The 26489-nt window shown below is 41.8% G+C and overlaps 1 protein-coding gene across 2 annotated transcripts; it reads right to left on the reverse strand.

Moving 5' to 3' along the window:
- Positions 1-25928, reverse strand: FHL5 (four and a half LIM domains 5). 2 transcript variants are annotated; one of them, XM_082216687.1, is made up of 7 exons: positions 25671-25928; positions 21433-21636; positions 13701-13880; positions 9452-9626; positions 5560-5729; positions 3789-3975; positions 1-373 (listed from the first exon to the last, which is right to left on the reverse strand). In XM_082216687.1, exons 2-7 carry the CDS (start codon positions 21451-21453, stop codon positions 222-224), a joined length of 885 nt encoding a protein of 294 aa, XP_082072813.1. In that variant the 5' UTR covers positions 21454-21636; positions 25671-25928; the 3' UTR covers positions 1-221. The 2 variants fall into 2 exon arrangements, with proteins under 2 accessions (XP_082072813.1, XP_082072814.1); XM_082216688.1 differs by lacking the exon at positions 21433-21636 and having other exon boundaries at positions 25671-25927.
- Positions 25929-26489: the final 561 nt, after the last annotated feature.

Below are 26489 nucleotides of genomic sequence, written 5' to 3' on the forward strand. Positions count from 1 at the left end.
TTTCAGGTTAATATATCTTTATAACTGTTTCCTAGCAGAAACCCTGTTATTTAAAGTGGTTATACAGGATGAAAGGGACGTCTGCCAGCTGTGTCAGAAATGCTGTCAGGAAGCAATTTGCACAACTGAACAATAATTATACTTGTTAGACAGATTTTTGACCACTGAGCAATTATGCATGTGATACTTAAAGCACACGGAAATTAACAAGGTCTTGTGAGCTAAGCAGTGCTCCCGCACTTGCAGCAGAGGATCTCATCCTGCTGGGTTAGGAATCCTTTCCCCACCAGTGAGCTGGAACATTTCCCACACTTAAAGCAGTCACTGTGCCACTGGCGATCCTCAAATGAGATAAATTTGGCTTCGCCGAGAGCTATGAAGAGAAAACATGGAGATGAAAAGTGGGGCTGTGAGTGCCTTTTAGCAGATCACAAAGGCAGTAACTTATGCTCTAATAAGCAAAGTCCCTTCCTTCTTCCTTTAATAAATGTCAAAACCTGAGCTAAATGAAGTGAAGCTGCCATACACTGAGGCAAATTAGTTCCATCTAAAAATCTAAATAGGACTCTCTCACCACTTATTATGTCATGTCCACTGAGGGCTCCCAGATTAAATAAAACTCTCAGTTATCCTAATATATGGAAACTGGAGAAAAATTGGATCAATGAACACATGTGATTCATTCAGGGCCAGTCCTACCATTAGGTAGAGTGAGGTGAAATGCTGTGATGAAAACACAGCAAAACATCAGATACGTAATATTCTTTACTACCAGGTATGGAGACAATGCTTTTGGGAGTCTCTGTCTCATGGCGCCAAAATAATTTGATGGGTCTTTGGAACTATGCACCTTGGCCTGGTTGTGGGAACACCATTTGCAATTCCACCTCAGGCAGCAAAGTGTCTAGGGCCACCCTCAATTCACTGAAGGGTCCATGTTTTGACATGCACTACAACAATAGATGCTGACATAGCTGCCGTATTGGCCCAAATATGAGCTGCTCCCTTAAAATTCCGCAGGCACTCATACCCATTCCATTTTACCACTGTTTCAGCAGCGATATCATAATAGCCAATTTTTGTAAGGCCACGAATTTAAGCCACGCTTTAACTTTTCATGGTCGGAATTTGGGGGAAAAAGTGAGGCTTATATTCGGGCCAATATGGTATATATTTCTGAGATTCAGAATTGGCCACTATGGGACCAACAATGTGCACATTTAAGCCAGCTTCCCTGAGCTGTCTTGTCCGTTTTAATTCAGGATGCATATCCACAGGTACACACTGCTTTGTATACGTAAGAAGATAAGAAGAGTCCTACTGGATCAGACCTAAGGCCCACCTAGTTCAATACTCATAGCTTTATCCTACTATGGATTTAACAGTTCACCATATTTGTTGGATACTGTGAATTATAAATCTAACACATAAAAGTAAATTGGCTTAAAAAGCACATTTTTATGGAGCTGTGGAAAGGTGGTGCTTAATTGCTTGCAATTAATTATGCCTGTAGAAGAAATTCCAGGGTCTGCTGTGTGTGAACTCACATACGCAATGGAGAGAAAGGTTATGGCTGATTGAATTTCCCATCAGTTTTGTTTCTTTCTTTGAATGACGGGATCAGTAATTAATTGGCAGTGTTACCCCTCAGAACTGGGACAAGAGGTCATTCAATTTGTTTTTAAAAGGATCCAGCTAATGGTCTTAGAATACTTTTAAATAGCCTCTGTGTGTTTGCCAAACATTTAATTATAAGCCATTTAAGCACAAATCTTGAAAGCAGTGTTCTATTTCTGGCAAGATCTGTTCTTCAATTCTGGGAATATGAAGGTGAGGCTAAATGATTCAAGCATGACACACAGAAAATGCCTTCTACGTCTTTCACTGCAGAGAGAATAACAGACACACCTGCCAGCCAGAGTTTCATAGGATGCTTGGCAATGCTAGGATTCCCCAGATCACATGCTCAGGAAGTGGGTGAACTCTTACCATGGCACCCTTAAAAACAATTCCAGCTGCTGCTTAATGTGTTTGTGCGTATTAGAAATTGGAAAGGGGAGGACGACTCATTGAGATTTTGCTTTGCTTGAAACAGTTGTGTATTTTGTTTGTTATTTTGATTTTCAGAGGCTGGGAATAGATGCCTCTCCTCTTGCACTAATACTCTTTGACCCAAAATGTGGATGTAAACAAGGCCATGTTCGGAGTCGCCACTTACTTACCATGGTAACTGCATTGGTGTTGCTATTCTCACAGGAAAATGGGAACTCAGGGAGCTGCCTTACACTGAATCAGGCCATTGGTCCATCTGGTTCAATATTGTCTACAGTGATTGGCTCGCCAGAGTTTTAGGTAAGGTGTCCTTCCAAGGCCTGTCTGGAGATGCTTGGGATTGAACCTTGGACCTTCTGCCTGTAAGACACATCCCTGACCACTGAACTTGGGCCCTTCTCCTAAAGAATTCATCTTGGATCTGACCTTTCCCCAAGAAGTTCAGAGTAACATAGGCAGTTTCCTCTTCATTTTTATCCTCCATAACCATCTTGTGAGTTTATTTTTAGTTTGTTTATTCATTTGATTTTTATATTACTCCTTCTCCCAACTGGGAGCCCAGAGCAGCATGAAATATAATTAAAATCATCTCATCATCACTAAATGCTTCACAGTGCCATAAAAAATCTAAAACCATCAACTAGTGTACTAAAATTACAATCTAATATTTACAATTGGTGGGTCCCTGGCCATTCAGTTCCCAAAGGCCCGGGGTGAATTAATTGTTTTTTCACTAGTATCTATCTGTCTGTCTGTCTGTCTATCCATCCATCTATCTATCATCTATCTATTTGCAGTTAAAGTGAATACAATCAGAACCAAACTAAAAGGGCGAAAGTCCTGGGACAAGGTTCTCAACTCGAGATAATTCCTCCAGGTTAGTGGAGTTTGTAACCTGAAGTGTTTGTAACTCGAGGTACCACTGTAGTTCATACAACATGACAGCAGCAACATAGCTGTCAACTTTCCCCCCGTTTTAAGGGAAATTCCCTTATTCCGAATAGGATTCCTCGCAAGAAAAGGGAAAAGTTGACAGCTATGAGCAGCAACTGTATAGCTTCTCCCTCCCCCTCCCCTCCCCCTCCCTAAAATGTAGTCCAATGTATCCATGTTGCAAAATCCTGTATTTTCTCATTCCAGCTGCCAATTGTTGACTACCACTGGTAGAGTCACTAAACATAGAATAGTGCATTCAGCACTGCTTGCGTGGAGTTATGCCTGTGTAATGGGACTTCTGCTCCTTCTCTTCTAAGCACCTTCAAAATCTGCTCCAAAGGGTTCTCTAATCTCATGGGACAGATTTTGGGAGTATTCAGAGAGCTGCAGGGGAAAGGGCAGAAGGGGGGAAATTCTGCTACATGCACCAGAGAACAGCAGCATTGGATATGAACCAGGGTGCTGTGATAGCAAATAAATTATGCAAGATCTTACGGAGACGAAAGAGGGAACTAGGCATGTGGCCAATATTTTGTTATGTACCGTAACATTTCGTTTGAGCCTGAATCTCATTACAGCTCAAGAATTGTGGCAACAGGGCCACTTTCTCATGATCATTTAAATGTCCTGCAGTAATAGTACTGCTCTCCAATTCACCATAAATAATTTTAGCACCCTGTGCTCATCCGTCAGCAATAAGGAGCACAAATGCTGCCAATGATTATATAGGAGGCTTGCTTCTGCCATAATGACTATCAAAATATGGACTGTATTTTGTCAGTTGGATAGTCAACAGTTACCTGTAATAGACTTGGTGCAGGCCACACACTTCTTTGCGTAGCGCCTGCTGAAGCACTCAAGGCAGTAGGGGTGTTCATCTTTGGAAATGAACCGCTGCCCTGCCAGCTGCTTCTCACATCCGGTACACAGAAAGCATTCTTTGTGCCAAGGCTGGTCATGATAGGTCACACCGCCAGCAGTTATCACCTATTGGATGATAAAGGAGCATTTGTAGCCAGATGCTGAACTTCGGCATTAAGTACAAAACCAAAGGTCAATAAGCACCACACTTCCTTGGTTAATTTATAAAAAGAGAGAGATGCTGAATATCCAGCGTACTTTGGAGTCACCCCACGGATCAAGGAAAATGTCACTCCAGGTCTCTGTAGCAAGGGGAAAAGGCACTCTACACATGCTCAGAAGAATTATTTTCTTTTTTATTACTAATGTCCAACAGGGTTGGCTCTGAGACTATTCCTACAGAAACAGCTGCTGGTTGTAAAGGGGAAATGGATAAGGGGCTGCTGGACTGCCAACAGGAAATGCAACATTGAGATTTTTAGAAGTACGGTATACTTAAACAGAAGGGCTCTGGCTTGGTGTTATATTGTGGAATTGCATGGGTGGATGGACAGCTGAAGCATACTTTCAAGACCATCCAATGTATGCGAATCAGAAGTCCCACTGTGCCCAATGGAGTTCACTTCCTAATAAGTGGTCTTAGGACTGAAGCCTTCATATGATTATCTCTCTAACAGTACAATCTCATATATGTCCATTAAAGGTAAAAGGTAAAGGTACCACTGCCCGTACGGGCCAGTCTTGACAGACTCTAGGGTTGTGAGCTCATCTCACTTAAGAGGCCGGGAGCCAGCGCTGTCCGCAGACACTTCCGGGTCACGTGGCCAGCGTGATGAAGCTGCTCTGGCGAACCGGCACCAAAGCAGCACACGGAAACGCCGTTTACCTTCCCACTATAAAGTGGTACCTATTTATGTACTTGCACTTAAGGTGCTTTCGAACTGCTAGGTGGGCAGGAGCTGGGACTGAACGACGGGAGCTCACCCCGCCACGGGGATTCGAACCGCCGACCATGTGATCGGCAAGTTCTAGGCGCTGAGGTTTTACCCACAGCGCCACCCGCGTTGTCCATTAAGAAGTCTAATTGTGTCAAATGGGACTTATTCCGAATAATGACACATCTGTGCCTCCTAGATTAGGCTTTCCCAACCTTGTGTCCTCCAATGTTGTTGACTACAACTTCCAACATCCCTCACCACTGGGTCTGATGGCTGGGTCTGATGTTGGGACCCAAAGTTGGGAAATGCTGCACTGAATGATGATTTGGGGGGGGCACCCATCTTGTATCCCATATGGTGCTCCTGAAATGTAAAATGCACCATTGAATGCATTATTGGTGCTATTAGCATTCACCTTCTGTTCAGCGTGTGTAATTTTGACAATGGAAACAGATTCAGAGTATCTGCTTCCTCCCATCTCTTGGCAATGAATTCTATCAAACCTGAGGATGTTTGCATCAGGGTCATTGTAAGAAAGAATATTTTTGGTTTGTTAACAAACATTAATATGAAGAGGGGTTTGAAGGTAATTATGATCTCATGAATTATCTGAAGGAGTGCATTCCAGAGGGTGGCTTCTGTCACCAAGAGTGTCTGTTTCTCCTTTGTGGACAAATGACAACCCCCTGTTTGTGGAATGGACAGTGAAGTTCATTGTGATCACCTATCTCTCCACCCCCACTGCCCCAGTATTTTTCATTTGCTTCATTACCTTTTTGCAGGAGTAACAACACTGAGCAAATTGCTTCTCAAAACAAGGCACACAATAATTGTCGTTGTCCTTGGTAATCAAAGGCTTTGTCCCTAGCGGCTGCCGACAGTGTTGGCAAACAAAGCAAGCTTCGTGCCAACAACTTCCTTTAAACTCCATTTTGCGAGAACCTGCAAAACCAATCATGAAACCTGACAGATTATTGGCCGGCTGGGAATGCTGTATTAAAAACTGTGCTAAAACAGTATGGTTAGGACATTATTTCTTCATTATCAATTATAGCACAACAGCCCCAGTTCAGCCAAGCACAGAAACTCATGGTTAAATTCAAGTTTTAATGTCAAAGTGAAATGGCCATCTCAAAACTAATCAAAGGACATAAAAATAAGATATAGGGAGGTAAGGTATTAATATGTCCGATAGGGAAAGACATAATAATACATGTGGAGGTCTCTGCAGTTTGCCATATTTGTTTCAACAAATTTTCTTCTAAGTCTATGTACGCATTACTGCTTTATTCTGCCTCAAGCATACACCCACTACAGGTGTTTGAAGCTGAGGAAACTTGACGTCAGTCACAGTCCATAGGTATCTTGCAGCATCTTGAAAAATACTCTGGTGTGATGTGCTTTCCTTCAAATCAATTTCCGCAGAAGCCCTGGTTAAACTGAGGTGTGTACATTTGAGACAGCCATTGCACATGTGCGAATGATGATGCGTGTGTAGATGAGAGCAGACACACAGATGACACCTTCAGTGAATTGGAGTTCGTTGCAGGGAAGCAAATCAAGAAATGGACATTGGGTGTAGACATCCCTGTCCCCCTTCTGGTCTGTACAGCAATGTTTTAGGTAAAAATCAGGAGCTTAAGTAAATCAGCAACATTTTGCAGCTAGTTTTTCTAATCCTGAGCTGTTTTCTAAGTTTACCATAAATGGAATACTATAACACTTAATGGAAAATATTTTCAATTGACTATTGAAAATAAATGCAAAGACATTAGTTAACCAATACTTTCCAACACCTCCTCTTCAAGGACTTGAAATAGCATGGTTTGAAATTGCAGCACAGGGGAAGCTTTACACAGAGAGGAGGAAGGCAGTTCAGGAAAATAGCTGTTTTGTACAAGTGGTAATTGAATATAGGGTAAGTATAATGAAAATAATAAGGTTCTAATTAGCTCCAAGTCCTGGGAAGCATTAAACTCCTATAGCCAGTGCTTGTGTGAATTGAGCACCTTTTCAAGACTCTCGTATCTTATGCTGGAAAGTGTCAACACTGCATTATTTCATTTTAGCTTCATGTTGGGTCTACAAATTATTTCATTACAGCACTTTACCTGTACCAGTAAACAATTTTTAGCAAGCCTATTATCCTCCTTTTCTTTTCTTTTTAGTTGATTATAAGTAGTAGAGGGAAATTGCCATATATATGCGATAATCTGAAATAAAACTCTGCTGTGAAACAAGCAGCCAAAAATAAGGGTGCCATCACATCTCTGTATCAGAACCAAGCAACAAAGAATGCAGGAGACCAAACCTCCCTGCATTTTTTTAGTAGTTGTGGGGGTTCTCTGGGGTTTACTGGAGAAGTGGCACAGGGTAGATGGAGGGTCTTAGTCCTTTGTGCCTACACTGCTCCCCCAACCTAAATGTTCCCCTGAGGCTGGTACTGGGCTCATGGTGGGGATGTATGGGTACCTCAATAAAATTTTGAAAAGTTGTGAAATCCAGTGATGGTTCTATGCCAGACTTTATGGTATCACATGTAGTTTGGCTCTCACATCTCTGCACTGTCCACTCTCTCTGTGACCCTTCTGATTGCATCTGACTAGGCTGCTTGAATTAAAAGAAACTAGATACCTATCACTATCAGTGCTTCATACCTTCAACCATAGTTGTCTAAATTCAGCTGCCAAATCCCATTCCTAAATCAACTCACAGGACTCAGCTATACAGCTGCAAATATAATGTCTTAGGTGTGTTTTAAGTGCATTATACAAATGTGACGTTAGATGGTGATGGTGAGCTTATGGCAAATTCAATATATTTTTCAAAACACTTTTTAAAAAAAGCATTTTCACAGTGTTTTTTAAAAATATGTGCATAGATTCCGCCACAGTCACATTGGTCTTCCAATTTATTCAGAAGGGACCATAAGTACAGCTTACAGATTTAACATTAAGTAGACTAATTTAATTGTGTGACTGCTACTAGTGTCCAGCATATTAAAATTTAAAATACTGGATCTGTCACACTTGTTTCCCATGCTGAGGAAATCTTGCCAAATGTGTTAACATTTATTTATTAATTTTGGTAAGGTGGATTGATTTGCGAATCGGATTTCTGAATTGTTCTATAGATAATCAATATCTTGAACATATAACTTGGCATGTTATTAGACAAAATAATCAGAAATTAGGGCCAGTTGTTTGGATAATAGCTTATATGTAGCAGAATGTTTCAGTGCCCATCTGCTAGAAAACATTCACTCTCTCCAGTTGCAACCTTGTAGCACCACCACAAAATAGTTATGTAACACAGAAATGGCTATTTTGGGACATGATACAAATAATTATCATAGAATGCTCTACTACTGTGGGGCAGTCAATGGTATCGCCAGATGTTTTTGGACTACAAATCCCATCAGCCCCAGCAACATGGCAAATGGTCTTTGATGACAGGAGTTGTTCACAACATCTATTGTTTTGCGGTTGTTAATTAAATTTGTTAGTTGCTTTATCTTGCCCAAGGCAACCCAAAGTGACTTATAAGCAACCAACCATTCTAGAGGGCCCCACCTTGGCTACCCCTGCACTAGGGCATCTGTCGAATATTTTTGGTATAGGCAAAATTTGATGCAAATCTGGCAATTTAGTACATAATTAAAATTTCCATTTGGGACACCAGGCCAGCACCCTGGCTTTGAATGGGTCTGAATTATTCAGTGACAACATTTCAGTCTCAGATGCAAGCCTGAATTTGTACTCCCTCTCTGCATAGCCGGAATTGCTGATTGCTGCCTATGCTCTGGCTGAATAAAGAACTGTGGCAGAGCACCTGTTACTCACAATTGTCAGAGCTGGCGGATAGGATCCAGAGCCCCCACAACTTTTCTTCTGGAGGAAGTGCAGTGGGGAATGCACCAGTCTTATAAAGTAGAGCGACAAGCCATGTGTGAGATGGGTGGCTCAACTGACCTCCATGAGGTAATTGAAAATGCTGCTCAAAAAAAGAAAATTTGAGAAAGAATCCACCAGCCAGTGGTTCCCTGGGACTCCATTTTGTGACTGAAAGGCATGCCCAGAATTTAAGGTAAAAAAAAGAAAAAAGATTTGGAGGCACAATGAAGGTTTTGCGATTCCGAATAAGGAAACCTTGCCACAGGAAGCAGCCAGGCTATGGGATCCCAATGTCTATTTGTATCACAAGTGGAATAGGACAACACCCAAAAGCATTTTTTGGAGAAAAAAAGGTTTATTTCCTTTTTAAATTTAAGGATATTTAGGATCCCACTGGAGTTTCATTTTGAAACAAATCTTTCAGGAAAAAGACATACAAAACGATGTGGATCTGCATAAGTAGCTCTCCATAAAACTCACCTACTCACATTCCTAAAAGCTAAAAGAAGAAAGGGGAGGTAAAATGGCAAAAGGTGAAATGGCAGCAGGTGGGTGAATTGGACAGTAAATAGCAAACTGGCCTCTGCATAAGGAATGTGCAACACCTGTAAAAATGAAGCATTCGTCTGAAAAGGCCCTTGGATTGAAGAAGAGAGTTTCACCTTAATCGTACTTCTGCCTATTGAGCTCCACTAGACCAGTGTTCAAAATTAATTAAAACTGCCATGCGACACTATTTATTTCGTTAGCAAAAGCTCCTTGTTATCTTACCAGGCATAATGGTCCTCTTGCAGTGGAAGCACTTTGATGAATACTCATTAGAATAACACTCTGTACACAGCAGGAGCTCATCTTTGGCAGCGAAAGGCTTTTCTACCAAAGACTGATGGCACTTGGCACACTTGAAGCATGCTTCATGCCAGTGGCAGCCTTTATAAGCAAGATCCTTTGAGAGACAATGAATGCATGTTAATAAAAAGCAGGTGCTTCCTTTAAACATCGCCCCCCCAAAAAAACCCACCAGTTCGATACAATCAAATCAGAAGGCGCTATGAGCCATTGGTTTCGGAATAATTGTCAAAAATGACCTGCAGGGAGACAGAATATTCTGTAGTTTAACCACATCGGAGGAAGTTTTCTGAGCTTTTCTTCCTTGTCTACCCTCAAGCTGCATACTTTATCTGAGCTAGCACAGGATGAAAGGGACTGTTTGGAAAAGCCTGCAATCTGAACCACGTCTCTGCAAAATTGAATTCAGTGGGAGTCACTCTCAGGTCAATGGAGTAAGGAAGGGAAAACTGCCTCTTCTATTTGTGCTAGGGAAATGGGCTGTAATTTGGTGTATTGTCTTGTAGAACCACAAAAGCATATCTTCTCACCAGTGTGGCTATGTCGTATGTGGCTTTGTACCATAGGTGCCTCCAAATTTTTGTGTCTAATTCTGGACATATCTTCTAAAATCCTGATTTGTATAGAACGGAGTGTCATACCCATGTACGTATGTATATAAGTGTATAAACCACACCCATACAGCAGACCAGATGTAAGAAAGGTTATGTTGCAACTGGAAGCCAGATGGATTTTCCATCTGAATACAGTCATCCCCAAAGGTCTAAATCTCAGTCTGGATTGGAGTAGTTTCTTGTGCGTTGTTCCTGTGATTTTTACTGTATGCTATCCCAGAGTGTGATGGAATGCTATGGTCCCTTTAAATCTCCACCCCAGGAGAATGAGTATCCGAGTCAGCAATTCACCAGGAGCTGAGCGCCCTCGCAAGGTGGGAGCTGACCATATTGTTGAGCATTAAGTTGCCTGCATATGTAAGTGAAACACTTGAATATTTTGGATCACATTAGGTGGGTTTTTCCCCCCATATACGATTGTATTATACGAGTCATTTACAGCATGTTATGTATCATTTAGCAATGTACTTAGACTGACTTGATGAAGGGTGACAGGATTTTACCTGGATATTTCGTTGTTGGAGTCCTCCTCATAAGCAGTTTTTCAACTACAAGATTTAACACAGAGAATCTACACTCTGGACTTCAGTACAATATAGTTGAACTTTTGGATGCGGAGACATTGAATAGTACCGTAATTTGTAGGATTATATATATCACTTAAAGATTGACCAGAGACTGTGTGTGTGTGTGTAGAGAGAGAGAGATCTCATACCAATCAGAGTATTAGTACATGTTATATTGTGATATTTTGTGTACAATACATTTAATATACTCTTATTTTTCCTATACAGAGTTGTGCTTTATGAGGAGTTAAAGGAGGAACAAATCTCTATACACACATCCCACCATGGTGTGCATAGTTTTCATGAAAAGTTCTGCCTGAGTTCTGAGAGAAAAGATGAAGCCCAAAGACATGAAGTTTTGTTTCCTTTCATCCCCATTTGCCACGAAGATGCTATTTCTGTGATGAGTGAGGAGGCATTAGGAGATAAACAACAAAATGAAGTTGTCATTTGGCGAATAAAATATTTTAATCCAAACACATCTTTCCTTGAGATATCTTGCTTGCGGAGACAGTGTTATTACATAAAAATGATGAATGCCATTTATTTCCCTGCGAATCTTAGCAGTTACAGGGGAGGCTGTCTGTAATACAGACCAAGGGGAAGTCATTTTTCACTGGTTATTTGTCAGTGGAATTTATTTTAAGGTTTCCCTAGATCTTATCAGTTGAATTAAGCACAGGCTAGAAAAGGAAATCTCTCTGGAATGAATTGTTAAAATAATACAACTTACTGCCCCCCCTCCCACTTTTTAAACCCAGATATTAAAGAAGCGAAGACATTACTCTGAGGGTTAATGCAGTTTAAAATCTCTATATTAAGCTGCTGAATTCAAATGATGGATGAAACCCATCCCATTGGGTCTGTAGGGAGCCTGAAAACTATTAAAAACCTGCATTTATCTACAGAAGTTTAATGTCACAGGTTATATTGTTGTGCACCACCCCAATCTCTGAGCAGGGCAAAATCCCAGGGGTTCCAGGCGCTTACCCAGGGTTTGTGTTTCCTTTGGAATGAGGGACAGTGGAGACTGTGGTGTTATTTTATGATATGTGCTTTTTTTATACATATATACCACCTGAGCCTACACAGAGGGGTTCACAGCATTAAAACCCCAAGGGGGTCTTGCTTCTCCCATAGCCACTGTCTTGGATTCCAGAAGGCATGGTTCTCTCTCCGAGCTGCCCAGTCTGCAGCCTTGCTTCTAGCTTCTAGCTCACAAAAATCAAGTCTCACCTCTGGCCTTTGTCTTTCTACATACCAGCGAGTTGAGAGAGCCCCCCCCCCATTTGCCACTCTGATGACTAAACGACAGAGCCTAGGACTTGCCGATCAGAAGGTTGGTGGTTCGAATCCCCATGACGGGGTGAGCTCCCAGCTCCTGCCAACCTAGCAGTTTGAAAGCACGTCAAAGTGCAAGTAGATAAATAGGTACCACTCCGGCGGGAAGGTAAACGGTGTTTTCATGCACTGCTCTGGTTCGCCAGAAGCGGCTTAGTCATGCTGGCCACATGACCCGGAAGCTGTATGCCAGCTCCCTCGGCCAATAAAGCGAGATGAGCGCTGCAACCCCAGAGTCGTCCGCGACTGGACCTAACGGGCTGGACCTTTACCTTTATTTGTTAGCTTATGGCCCATAATTAGTGGCCAGTACTTTACCAGGAAGCTAACCTGGCTATGACAGGAATTGAAGCTACAAGAAAGAAGATTCCACCTAAACATTAGGAAGAACTTCCTGACAGTAAGAGCTGTTCAACAGTGGAATTTGCTGCCAAGGAGTGTGGTGGAGTCTCCTTCTTTGGAGGTCTTTAAGCAGAGGCTTGACAATCATATGTCAGGAGTGCTCTGATGGTGTTTCCTGCTTGGCAGGGGGTTGGACTCGATGGCCCTTGTGGTCTCTTCCAACTCTATGATTCTATGAAGCAGTGCTGGGTCCAGGAATTAGAAGGAGGCTCAGACATACAACCTACCCCTCCACCCAACTAATAATAATATACTCTCTTTTTTTTGTTCCTTCCTGTCTATATCTATGGATGCATTATACCGATCTATGGATTTGGGTGGGTATGTTTGTGTGCAGGTAATCTGGTGTACATATCAATGCCTCAGCCTTATTCTGTAGACAAGCACTTCAGTCAGTTCACCATTCAAACCTCATCTCCGATCTAACAAGAATGAATACTAGTGCTATATCTTGGGCAGCGGCGAGTCACAAGCAACACAGGAGCAGTCAGAACCCCTCCAAACAAAGTCTCTACTTCATCTGCTGCCCCACACTTATGTCAGAAAAGGAGCATAGTTTCATGGCTCACAATCATTAGTTGTTGATCATGGTAGATTCATGTCTGAGTTGAATGAAAACATTTTTTTAAAGCCTGTGGGTGGTTTTCAATAATTGAGGAGCCCCTTTTCTTCTTTCCTGTCACTTCCAACATGGCAGGCATGAGCTAATGAAGTTTGCTAGGAGGAATAATTCTGAAGTTTTCAAGGTAGCAGACCCCTGGACCTGACTGCTTCCTAGTAACTACATAGTAGTAGTTAATACTCCTAATAGTAAATAAAGAAAATGAAATAATTTTTTTAACTGTTTCTATAGTTAACTGCTGATTTTGAGCATTCAGCAAACACCCAGAACTCTGCTTCATGTGGAAAGTGTAGCTCTATTTAGGTATTTGAAGGCCCCAACTGGGCCAGAGGTGTCTGGCTGTGGGAAGATCTGTACAGGGTTCTTTCAGCATTCAGCTGAACATGCCTATGATCCCACCCTCACGATCACTGCAGCCTTCCCAATTGCAGGAAAGTTTCTAAGAACATTCAGCTGATTGCTCTTAGAAATATCTTTCAGGCTTTCATGCATTGGGACGGGGAGAACCGACTGGGACATTGAAGGCAGGGCAACACATGTGCCCCTATGATCTCTATATGTACTATTTCCACAAAGCTTGGAATAACACTGGAACAGTTTTGCTTCTGAAACAAATCAACACTTACCTTGAAGTCACATTCAATGGGCTTCTTGCATTCTTCACAGATGTTAGCAAACAGGCTGTCGTAGCACTTCACACAGTAAGCATTGTCTTCTTTCGTGGCGTATCTCTTTCCACAAAGGGAGGCCATGCAGTGATAGCAAGCAGACTGATCACTTGCCATTTTCAATTCTTCTTGATGTTTCTAGGGAGAAATTTGTCTATAATGAGTCTTTGGAACTGCAGCACACATGACTCTCCAGAATTTCCACATCCTTGCATTAAAAGGTCTTTGTGAATAATCTCCTATGAGCTAAGAGTAAAAGTCAGTCAATCCAGCACCTAATCATATGCAGATTATATTTTTTAAAAGTGCTATTCAAATCTACACCAACAGAGTATGCATTACGTCAAATCATGGGGTGGAGCTGTCTTGGGGCCCCCAATATCTTTTGGGAGGGGGTAGAGTAAGCTGAATGCGGAGCTGAGTGTGGCATGGCTTCAGTAGCCAGCTCCTCCTCCTCCTCCTATCATGGAAGGAGGCCAAACATGAGAGGGGAGCCACCAGCCATTGAAGCCATGCTCAGCCTCCTCCCAATGACAAGGCATCAAACGTGTGTCATCACAAGCACACCTCGCTGGGCCCCTCAATCTCTGGTGCAAGTTGGCACCTCTGGCATGCGTAATGGCTGTCTCAAGTGTACACGCCTCAGCTTAACTGTCAAGTAAATGTGGCTTATTTTTTCTTTCAGATCAAAGCTGGTTTGGGTGGAAACAAACCAAACAGCAATATTTCTCAAGAAACTGCAGGATAGCTCTGCATCGTGGGTAACACCATGTGTACACGGACTCAAAAGCCAGGGGTAGGAGTGCTCCAGAGCCACAGCAAACACCAGTAATGTGTACACAGCCAAAGAGTATGTCTTTTGTACCTGGCTCCAGTTGGTGAATCCTAGGATTCTAGAAAAAAACAAAGCAAATCCCACAAGCCTGAAACCTGATTCTGCTCATCCTTCTGTTCTTGGAAAACTCATTTGAATAAATACTCAAAGTTCAGGATACAGCAGAAAAATCTTCTCAGGTTTGTAGGCAAGCTATTTTGGTTTGTTATATGCCCATTGGACCCAGAAGGACTTTACTAAAATTAGGACACGGTTCCTGAGAATCAGGGAGATCAGAAGCCAAAGAGTTCCCAGTGAAGCTGACCATTAAACATCTGCTGGATTCATTGAATTCTCTCTCTATTCATGTTATTGTGCAGCTCATGTCAAGAGTGCATGGTTTATTATGGACTCGGAGAAGAACTATGGAGGCGTGGGGCAATCCTTCAAGCTGTTTTTGAAAAGAAAATTATATATCATTGGTACAACAGTAACACTTTCCTAGCATATACGTCTCATCATGCAGTAACTAAATGAGAAGGATAACCCAGAGTATTAAAAGTACTGGTTAATTTTTTATGCTACGCACAGCTCCCAATTCCTATATTCAGCTCCATATGCTAAATCACAGGCCATAATGTGGCGTATTATTTTGTTTCAACATACATGGCTGCCTTATAGTGTGAATCAGATGACTGGTCCATCCAATTCCAGTTTGTCGGCTCTGATTAACAGTGTTCTTCAAGCTTAGGAAAAACAGATATCTGCCCCTTTAAGATCCTTTAAGTGAAGATATGGTGGATTGAACTCTGGACCCCAAGCATGCAGGTCATGTGTTCTCCCACTGAGCTATGACCTCTTCCCTACAAGGTTTGGTGTCTCTTTCCTCAGGGCCATGGACTGGTCTGGGAATTTGGTCAGCTTCTTTCTTGCCCCAAGTGAAAAATCATGTCCCAAGGTAAATAAGTCTGGTTTCTCTTTGCATGCAGACATAGATATAGATAAAGATATATAAACAAGCTTCATTGGTTGAGACAATGTCTGTGTTACAGAAGTAGAACCACACAGCACTGATTTTTCAGCTGGAAGAGCTACTGTGTGGTGATTTCCCTCCCAATATCTGTGTGGCAAAGTAAGTATTGTGAAGTAGTGTCCGCTTCTCAACACAGAAACGTAAGAAGCTGCCTTATACCAAGTCAGATCACTGGTCCAGGTTTCTTAGTACTGTTTCCAATGACTGGCAGTTCTCTCCAGGGTTTCAGGCAGGAGTCTCTCTCAGCCGTACCCAAGCACTACCTGAAGATGTCAGGGATTAAACCTGGAACCTTCTGCAAGCTATGGCTATTCCCCAAATGGTTAGCTCCCAAATATGAAGAAAAGGAGACCAGTGTGGTGTGGTGGTTAGAGTGTTGCATTTGGAGGCAGGAAAACCAGGTCTTCTGACTCACTCATCCAAAAAGCTCATTTGCTTACCTTGGAGCAGTCAATCACTCTCAGAATATGTCCTCACAGGGTTGTGGTAAGGGATACCCCACCATGCCCCCCTCCCCCAAGTTAACTCCATTAACAACTACCTAACCTACTGATAGCTGGGATAAGCTACATCTATAGTTTAAAGAAATGGGGTAGAATATAATGTCAAACAAAGTGATTTTCATTATGCAGTAGCTTACACTGTTAACATGTGGAGACACCTTTATCATTTTAACCTATGCATCATGAAGGGGGAAATGACCAATAACAACTTAATTTTTTTGTCACATAGTTTGCAGGTGTCCTGATGTTCATGTAAAGATGGCAAGTAAATAGTGGGTAATTATTAGTGATTAAACCCCTGGCCCATTTATAAGCAACATGATTGACCACTGTTTGGAAGGAGGGAATTCAAAAATAACTCGAGTTCTGTTGACCAAAGCAATCCCATGCCCAGTTTTGCTTTGAGATGTCATTCTGGCCAAAGCAATGAGTCAATATTTCATTTATAACACTAAGCGACTAGCACTTATGTAGGAGAAAAATACCAGCTTTGAGTGCTTTTGACATCTGCTACTGTTTATTTAGCTGCAAGTAATGAGTTTGGTGCCAAGAATCATAGGAGGCAGCATAATCAGAAACTGAGGGTGGGTTTGGATGAGTTCAGACAACCAACCCACCACCAGGTTGGCCATGTAAATGCCAGGAAACCTTACTTGAGATCAAAGGCTTTTTCAAGTAGACTAGAATCTGCAGCAAGAAATAAAATATCACCAGGTTTCCATCAACTCAGACTGAACAATTCCATGGTGGAAAGCCTGCCCACTTGGCCAGTTGGTTTTCTGTAATGGTCTGACCTTTAAATAGTTCAACCCAACCATTTCAGTCTTGTTTATAAAGAGCATGAGTGTGTATGTGCTGCTGTGTGTAAAAATATAAAGGGCATTAGTTCAGGGCTGATTCACTCAGGCACCAGCACTACTTGACATCTCATTACTGGCTCACGCAAACCTCTGTGTCCTTCAGCTGAACCAGTTAACTGCCTCAGTGGGAGGTGGGCACAACATTTTGTGCAAGGGATGTCAGGTAACAGAAAGCAGTGCTCTGTGGGGGCTGATTTCTTTCACATATGCAAGTCCTCACCTAATGGCACATTCACCAGATAATGGGTTTCAAGTGTAAAAATATTGGTGAAACATACCCAACAACTAGAAATACTGCAGAGAAATCCTCTGTGTGTTTCAACATTTTTTACCACCCGAAAAACATTTTATTACCGGTAAGTGTCAGGATAAAATAGATCTACTTTACATACAAAGAAGGTATCTGTCGGGTTAATTCAGCCTCTTTTCCCGTATGTATATCTCTCTCTCATTTATTTTGTCTTAAAAATAAAGGAATACTAAAAACAACTAAAAACAACAACAATCCAGGTAAACCTTACAGTTCCCAAATCCAGTATCTTACATCTAATTTTACCAACTTGCCATTGCACTCAAGGTATCTTATCATGGTATTTGAAATTAGACAAAATAGAATGAAAAGCTTTTCATGTGAGGTAAAGAAAGAAAGAAAGAAAGAAAGAAAGAAAGAAAGAAAGAAAGAAAGAAAGAAAGAAAGAAAGAAAATATACTATTCAAACTTAGCTTTTAAATCTGATAATACAATTCATCCATTTACTACAGCGAATTATTTTTAAAGTGTTACATTCCATTATCATTCCTGTTGCCTGCAATTTAAATACTTTGTTTCCATTCAACAATGAAAATGCCAGCAAGATTCAATTAGCAAGATGCTAATTTATTTCCGGTTCCGAGAAAGTATCCACAAGTGCAGCACAATTCTCTCAGGTATGGACTGTAGTGCTATTGTCCCACCTGTGGTAAGGATGCAATATTTGACATGGTTGATGACAGTGTACAACCTGAACTTTCTGCTTTACCCGACTGTTTCCCTTTCACAGCAGAACTATATTTATGCCAATTACTTTCTGCAGTGCCTTTCATGATGGTCAAGTTCATTTTTCAGTGCCTTGCCTTGTTAACATTTTGTTTTGTTTGTGTTTTTAAAAAACAACACAGCATAATGAAAGAGCTTAAGAAGACCCCTGCTGGATCAAGCTGGAGACCAATCTAGTCCAGCCAGGTGATCATGGAAAGTCTGAAAGCAGATCTTAGTGCAACAGTACTCTCTCCACATGATTCCCACAAACTGGTTTTTAGAGAATTCCTGCTTCATGAGATTTCCTTCCCCAAATGGTGGAAAGAGACTTCAGAATCAGAGCTCTCCAATTCCTCAGATCTGGTCCTGAGCCACAATGGTGGCTCCAAAGCAACATACATAGATTTTTATTTTTAAATTTTCTGATCAGGTGTTTGGTTGGAAAGAAGGAAAGGGAACTGAATTCAGCTCCCTATTCCTAAATGAGTGCTTGGCAGAATTTTAATCACATTGATGAGAATTCAACTCAGTTTTACCCAGAGAAGTACCACTGGAATGAATGAATATGACTAAATTAATTTCAGTGGCTCTACTCTGAGCTGAATACCACACTTTGAAAGGACTCTATGCATGCTGCCCCAGTTGTGAGACTGGCTGAAGAGTAAGAAAATATAGGGATGAACAGAGTTAGGACAAAATGTGTGTAAAGTAGCTTGTATACTTAAAAAATGAGCCCCTTTGTGGGGTACTAGAAAACAAGAAACAGTGCTGACCAGTATAGAACAAAATGGAAAGGAAGAGGGCCAATCCAAGATAATTTGCTTCCTCAGATGGAATCTCAAATCACATCACCCCAACAGGACTGACTCTACAGTTAGGCAGAGGCAGATGACTAATTTTCGGTATCATGAAGGGCAGCAATGTGTCCATGACTTAGCTTTTAGTTACAGTATGTTTTACTTCCAAAGAGGAGTGAGAGCCTTGGGAACCATGTACTTTGACTTAGACTGGAGAGGTGGACATCATTTTCTGTTCCACCTCAGTCAGCAAAATGTCTTGGGCCACTTCTGGTCCCCTACAAATCAATGTGCCCAGGTCCGTTCAAGCGATGCTCGCACCCATAGGCCTGTCCCTGGCAGTAAAAATGCGACCACAAATTAAAACCTAACAATTTGCTGCCTGTTCATGACACCCCCAAGTCACCTGCTTGAGGTGACTGCCTCACTCTGTTCTAGATATGGCACTAGTGTACTATCTTGTCACCATGTGGATGCATCCCTTCTTCCAAGCACAACCATGTAGCTACAGAAGAAGAATAAGAGTTTGGATTTGATATCCCTAAGGAGTCTCAAAGCGGCTAACATTCTCCTTTCCCTTCCTCCCCCACAACAAACACTCTGTGAGGTGAGTGGGGCTGAGAGACTTCAAAGAAGTGTGACTAGCCCAAGGTCACCCAGCAGCTGCATGTGGAGGAGCAGAAACACGAACCCGGTTCACCAGATTACGAGTCTACCACACTTAACCACTACACCACACTGGCTCCCACATAGCTACAGCTGCTATGATTCACATACCCTCATAGCATCAATCTGGGGGCATGGTGCTATACATTAGCAACACTCTGGATGCAGCAGACAAGTGGTTGGTGCTTTGGAAAAAGGAGGTGAGGATTTTCTACCAATAGGTGATTGGTGACCATTTGCCAAGGGATCCCCTCCTTCAAGGATTACCCTTCATGATGTCTGGCTCCCAGAAGCTGCTGTTTTTGTTTTTTAATCCTGCACACAACCCTTTCCAGTCCACTGATCAAATAAATCAGAGTAATTCATGAGAAGAAAACCTTGAAGGAGCAAAATGAGCAGAGCCGTAGCCAAGATAAATCTGACCCACCTCACACAATCCACTAGGATTCCTTCCCCCCACATATCTTATTTTAGCCTTCACTGACCTGATGCCTTCTGGATGTTTTGGACTCCATTTCCCAACAGCTGTGGCTGATGGGAGTCCAAAACATCCAGAAGGCACAAGCTGGGCGAAGGCTGCCTCATTGGAGAGCCCACTCATTTCAGTAGGGCATATGCAAAAGAGCTTTTTGGTGGGCGGTGGAAGTTGGAATGCTATGGGCAAAATCAATATGTACCAGCATGGGTTTGCAAATGATTTTTAATGCTGAGAAAAACTTCTGAATTATATAATGTTTGGATTATTCCACCCACCTTTCCTGTGTTGAGCTGGTTTGGGAATAGAATGGTTTATGAAATACCAACTATTATCTAGCCCTCAGTTCACACACACAGATATGAGAACATAATATATTAGACTCTCCTGCTAAAAATGAGTGGATGGCTGAGAACTCTTGAGTTTTTAATTGTATTCCCTCAGGGTTTGTGGAATGTCAGAGAGGAGGAGTATAAGAAGAGGAGGAGGATGGAATGCTGATCTCAGACCAAAAATAGTGACTACTTTATTTGGCACAAGCAGTGGAAAATTCCTTGTCTCTGCATACTACAAAACTTCGTGTCAAAGTGATTTGCTGTGTCTACGACTGTGTCAAATGGCCTGCTATCTAAAATGACCGACAATACAATCCATCAAAGCAATCCCAGAAATGAGCGAGCATCTTATGCTCAAAACTATTGCCTATTTGCTTTTAAGTCAAACAAAAGCAGGTAGATAGATGTTTGAATGGGGAACACAAAGGGACCAAAGTGGTGGAATATTAAACTATTACCCCTGAGGAAGACCATCTTAAGAGTTTACACTGTTAGGTAATGTGTGCATAAGATCTTTGGTGCAATCCCCAGCATTTGCAGCAAGGGCTTGGAAAAACTGCTAACTGAGGCCCTTGTCAATCAGCATAGACAATACCGAGTGAGGAGAACTAATGGTCCTGGTTTTAAAAAAGAAAAGGGAAGAAAGTAGGTCATATGAAATTGATGGAGCATACTGGCTAAGAGGCTGTGTTATGAACCAGGAGCTCCTCAGTTCCAATCTTGTCTCTTCCATGGACTCACTGGTTAGCTAGGAAAGCCACTTCCTTTCAACCCCAGTCCTCTCTGGAAGACTTCACTTACAAATTTGTTGTAAGGTTTACAACTAGGAGCACACCACCAAGTATTCTCCCCTGATTTTTTCCTCCCTAGTTTTTGTTTGTTTTGATGCAAACCTAAAGGCTCTCTCTTAGGTCTGATGAATACCTCCCCGCACCCTTGAGTGTGTGAGGCTGTTTTGACTACATAAGCAATGGGAAACACAGAATGCTGGTTGTGTCTGCCCTGTATGGAGTGCCCTGCTGCAGCTCTGTCCACTCTCTTACTGTAATCTAAAATGGCACCCCTGCGGAGTGGTCCAATCTTGTAGCTTTCCCTGAACCTTTGTGAGACTCAAGAGAAAACGGGGAGTAGTGAGTGACTCATTAAAGGTCTATTCAAGGCTCTGTGGTATAGGACTCGAAGGACTCACCAACCCTTCTGCTTTTCCCATGCTTTCTAGACACAGGTGTGAGCTTTTGTTTGCCCTGAAGCTTTTCCTGAGAAAACCATCTGCTTCCTGCCGAATTGTCGCAAGTATCAGTTTTCGGATTGACGTTTGTTCCGATTTAGCGGTGAACAGTGGGTTTCCTTGGGGAAAGTGGTGGGGCAAATGAAAAACCTCTCAGACCTGTGCCTAAAAAGCATGGAAAAAGTGGAAGAAAAAAAAAACAAGTGGAAGTGTGGACATTCTCTAAGACAACACATCAAAATGATTAACAGACGTCTCCCTACACTTGCTGTCTTCTGACCCCCCAACCCCCAGTTTATAGATAAGGGAGCGAACATCATGCTGTTGAAATAGAATCTTTCCCACTGCTTTGATCTTAATCTCTAGAGAAACATGTTAACTTTAATTTTGCTGGAAGCTATATTTTGTGCTTGAGTAAATCAGATAAAGAAAGACTCCAAAGACCTGGCGCTACGCACATTACTGGACTACAAAGGTTGTCTGGTTCTTTCATTGTCTGCCTTATTTCCAAACACAGCGAACGTACAGTGAGTCACTGAATTGTTGCTTACACATGTGTAGAACCAGTGGCTATAAATATTATTCTGGGTCAGTAGCCCATCTGATCAATTGTTCTCAGGCTTTCTAACATTTTATATCAAATCTAGAATTGCCATGTTAACAAAGCAACCTACTAGAATGCAGCCCCCTCCTAGCATCTGCTGCCATGATCTAGATGTTCCAAATCCAAAGGATGCTGCAGCATTAAGGTGCCTGTGTCGAGCATCCTTGATCCTTCCTGCTCTGTGACAATTCTAATCCATTTCCAAGTGTCTGTTCTCTTTCATGCCTTTGATCTTTAAAGCCTAATAACCCCATTTTAACAAAACTTACAAATTGTTAAAAGGGATGTGGGTGGTGCTGTGGTCTAAAGCACAGAGCCTAGGGCTTGCATATCAGAAGGTCGGCAGTTCGAATCCCCGCGACGGGGTGAGCTCCCGTTGCTCGGTCCCTGCTCCTGCCAACCTAGCAGTTCGAAAGCATGTCAAAGTGTAAGTAGATAAATAGGTACCACTCTGGCGGGAAGGTAAACGGCGTTTCCGTCCGCTGCTCTGGGTTGGCAAGAAGCGGCTTAGTCATGCTGGCCACATGACCCAGAAGCTATACGCCTGCTCCCTCGGCCAATAAAGCGAGATGAGCGCTGCAACCCCAGAGTCGGTCACAACTGGACCTAAGGGTCAGGGGGCCCTTTACCTTTACCTTACAAATTGTTAAAAATAGCCTGCTGCTTTTAAAAATTATTTTTGAGATGAACCAATTATTTTGGGTGACCTAATAAAACCTTACAAAAATAGAGCATAATATACCAAATAGTGTAAAGCCCTTAAAAGGTTGCTTGGTGGTCTTCTTTCCCACTCTATTAATACTTGACGTAGTTTTGTAAAGAAAAACAGAACCCTAGATTTATGAAAGTCCAGTTACACTACGTCAACCAGATCACCAATATCTATATGCTTGTTGACACTCTCAAAGACCTCTAATAGGTTCATGAGAAAGAATTGCCCTTGAAGAAACCATGCTGGCTTTGCTTCAGCAAGGCTTGTTCTTCTATATATTTTATATATGTTTTACTGTGGTTTTATAATGGTTGGAAGCCATCCAGAGTAGCTGGGGTAACTCAGTCAGATAGGTGACATCTAAATAAATACATACTAATACGCTTGCATATTTTATTTTTAATATTATATTTCACCAGCCTGTAACTTCCAGGAACCCCCTTGGATCCTTTTTTAAAAATTGGTGTTACATTGGTTACTTTTCAGTCCTCAGAGATGGAGAGTGGCCTGAGTAGCATTACATATTTTTGCTAGAAGACCAGCAATTTGACATTTGAGTTCTCTGAGAACTCTCAGGTAGATGCTGTTCTTCTCATCTGGCAGGCTTCTTGCCTCTAATAGCTGACAGCTGACTGCTAACTACGCTGGCATCTTTGCTTTTTCATGTTGTTGTCTACCCCCATGAGTTTAGTCTTGATAGAAGAACCTTGAAGAATCATACAATAAAAGTCTGCATATCACAGGAATATTGCATACAAGCATAGAGACTCTGAAGCCTATAGAGCAACCAGGATTTCCCCAGTCACTTCAGTGTGAGAGGCAGAGTCTCTTGCTGGCAAAAGGATGCATTCATAGAACTGTCCCTTCCCAGTTAAGTGAATGAGAATGCTTGGGTGCTCAAGAGTGCTGTGCACACACACAAAACACAGAGAGCAGTTGGGACCCTAAAATTGGGAGACTGAGTATTGCATAGGTCACTGACGATCAGAGCCACCTTCAAACAAGCTTGCTTTTTCCTAAGGTCAATGTCACAAAGCAAACATTTTCTTTAGATTTCTACAGATTACGCAGCCTCAATCCTAGTGACCTGGATGGCAGCAAAATGAAATTCTTAGCAATGTGGTAACAGATTTATGGATAGATTTGTTCCAGCCAGCTCGGGGGGGGGGGGGGGATATGTTAAGAAATGTCAAGCAATTGTATGGTATGACGAAAAATACGAGAACGAACATCAGATGGGAACAGACCAGATGTGAGAAAATGGTCTTCTTTTCAGTGAAAGTATGTGAACAGCTGGGAAAAAAATATGTTGTTAAAACAAGGAAGACTGAAGAAAAAATATTGCGGGGCATCAGTTCCAATGCTTCACCATCCTAATTGATAGTTTTAGACAGATTCCTAATGCAAAATGAGTATGGGATATTAAATAGTACAGTATAAAATGACCTTCAGTTATAGGAAAGTTTCCTTTGTATGTTTACTGATACAAGATGGGTGTGGATTTTTGCTACAGATGGGCATAGCAATTGTGTGTGTGTGTGTGTGTGTGTGTGTATGTATGACACACACACACATATATACACACATACATGAGAGGGGCAATGAGAATGAGAACACATACATGGTGAAGAAATTGCCACATTGAAAGCCCTGCTGACTCATTGCAACCAGGTTGGAATGAACCATTTCCCCCTTCCCTATTGACTCTAATGTGAGGGAATTTGCTGATTCGGGGTGGGGTAATGTTGGGGAAATAAGGGCATTAGGAATAGTGATGGTGGCTGAGCTTGCCACTGTATGGGGTGGAGGCGAGACTCCTGTGTCAGACCTCTCTCTCCACTAGCACATCCACAGTCATGAGCACAAACTGATCAAAAGGATCAAAATACTATGGATGGCCAGCACTGATTTAAAGGCTCATGCGGCCAGAAAAAGTAAGGGTGGAAAGTACAACAGAAAAGAGCTGAGTAACAAACAAACTGCACAATTCTACAAGGAATGAAACATGCCTTATAAATCTGATTATACACATTGATTTGTACCATTCCATTTGAATGGAAGTTTCTTCCAGATAGTGTATTTAGGACTGTAGCTTTATTATGTGTTTTCACTGACAATAGCCTAGGAGGCCACATTATTATGCACATTTATGTGGGACTAAGCCCCATAGAGCGCATGCATGGAGGACTTGAATCTGAGAAAAACGTCATAATATTTCTTTGCATAGCAGATATGTTGAATGGAAGGGTAGGCGGGAGAAAATGGCAGGTGAACTGTAAATATAATTACTTTAACCACAAATTGTTTCTAAGAATTATACCATTTAGCAGACACACCACCCCTCCAAACAACTGTTTCAGTTTTTTTCTTTTTTGGTACAAGTAGCTGAGTTTCCTTGAATTTGCTTCGTTAATTTTGCCGTCATATTGGCAGCACAAAATAGTATATGGAGACTTTTTTGAAAAATCACACAAACACACACACACACACACACAGGCAACATAGAACATTTAATAATAGGAATGATTCATAATTTTTAGGTAACCCAAATTTCACAACATTGACAACATATGACCTGATAGCAAGTAGGCAAACTGCAGCTTCTGTTAGAACTACTACCACCCACATAATCTCTCAGCAATTCTTAGTTCTTCCAAGTATAAAATGAGCATCTATTCTTTATTCCCCATGTGAGTGCCTTTCTTTGGCCATATAGTGAAATCTTAAATTTCATACGGTACATACAGAACTATAGGGAGGAGAGGAACCTGAAATTCTCCATTATGTTGTGAGTGGGAAGATCCTTGATATTGCTGTGAACTTTTTAAATAATCAAGTTTCATATATTAGAGAGCTAGAAATGTAAGTTACTCAGATACTCACATTTTTCTACCAGTTGCCTCTTCTGATGCTTGGACAGGATGAGGAAAGATTGTAGATTTTCAGAGAAAGGGATCCAAGAGAAACAAGAATAGCCTGCCAGATCTGTTTTGTCTCCTATGGGATTCCTTGGTTCTGCAGTAGGCAGCCAAGAAGATTACTCTGTTTCCTTTAGACCTCAAACAGCTGGGTCTCTTGCGGTTTTGTCATATTCTGTCTGTGTTGGGAGTTAAACACACAGCATGTAGGAGGACCATGAAGGGCTCTTATATTTCAGAAAGGAGGAGATGTTTCAAAATCTGAAAATATTAACAGTCACAAATGGCAGACAAGAACAGCCCCGCCCCTAACTGCGCTTGCCATGTTATGACAGCTGCACATCAGCAGAGTACCATCCTTTGTAGCTTAAACTTGGAAGCTGACAAGGCTGATTTAATCTTCTAGAAGCAATAATTCAGGATGCTTTAATGCTGGCTTAAAAACGATAAAACATTGTTTTGTGAAGAACTAAAAGTAGCCTTTACTTACATAATCTAATTGAAGCAGCAATTATGGTAGCAAAATGAAGGCAGATTAATAACTACTAAGGTAAAGGTACCTCTGACCGTTAGGTCCAGTTGCAGACAACTCTGGGGTTGCGCACTCATCTCGCTCTATAGGCCGAGGGAGCCGCCGTTTGTCGGCAGACAGCTTTTGGGTCATGTGGCCAGCATGACTAAGCTGCTTCTGGCAAACCAGAGCAGTGCATGGAAACACCGTTTACTTTCCCACCAGAGTGGTACCTATTTATCTACTTGTACTTTGATGTGCTTTCGAACTGCT

This window comes from Podarcis vaucheri (genome assembly GCF_965113315.1).
Source record: "Podarcis vaucheri genome assembly, chromosome: 3".
Lineage (NCBI taxonomy): Eukaryota > Metazoa > Chordata > Lepidosauria > Squamata > Lacertidae > Podarcis > Podarcis vaucheri.

Bases quoted from the DNA above. Each gene is read 5' to 3' on its own strand.
- FHL5 (XM_082216687.1), bottom strand. From the start codon at position 21,453: ATGGGAAAAGCAGAAGGGTTG. The intron at 9,627-13,700 runs GTAAGTGTTGAT...TGTCTCTCAAAG, and splicing joins CCATTGAATGTGACTTCAAG to GATCTTGCTTATAAAGGCTG. The intron at 374-3,788 runs GTAACTGTTGAC...TTCTCTTCATAG, and splicing joins CTGCACCAAGTCTATTACAG to CTCTCGGCGAAGCCAAATTT.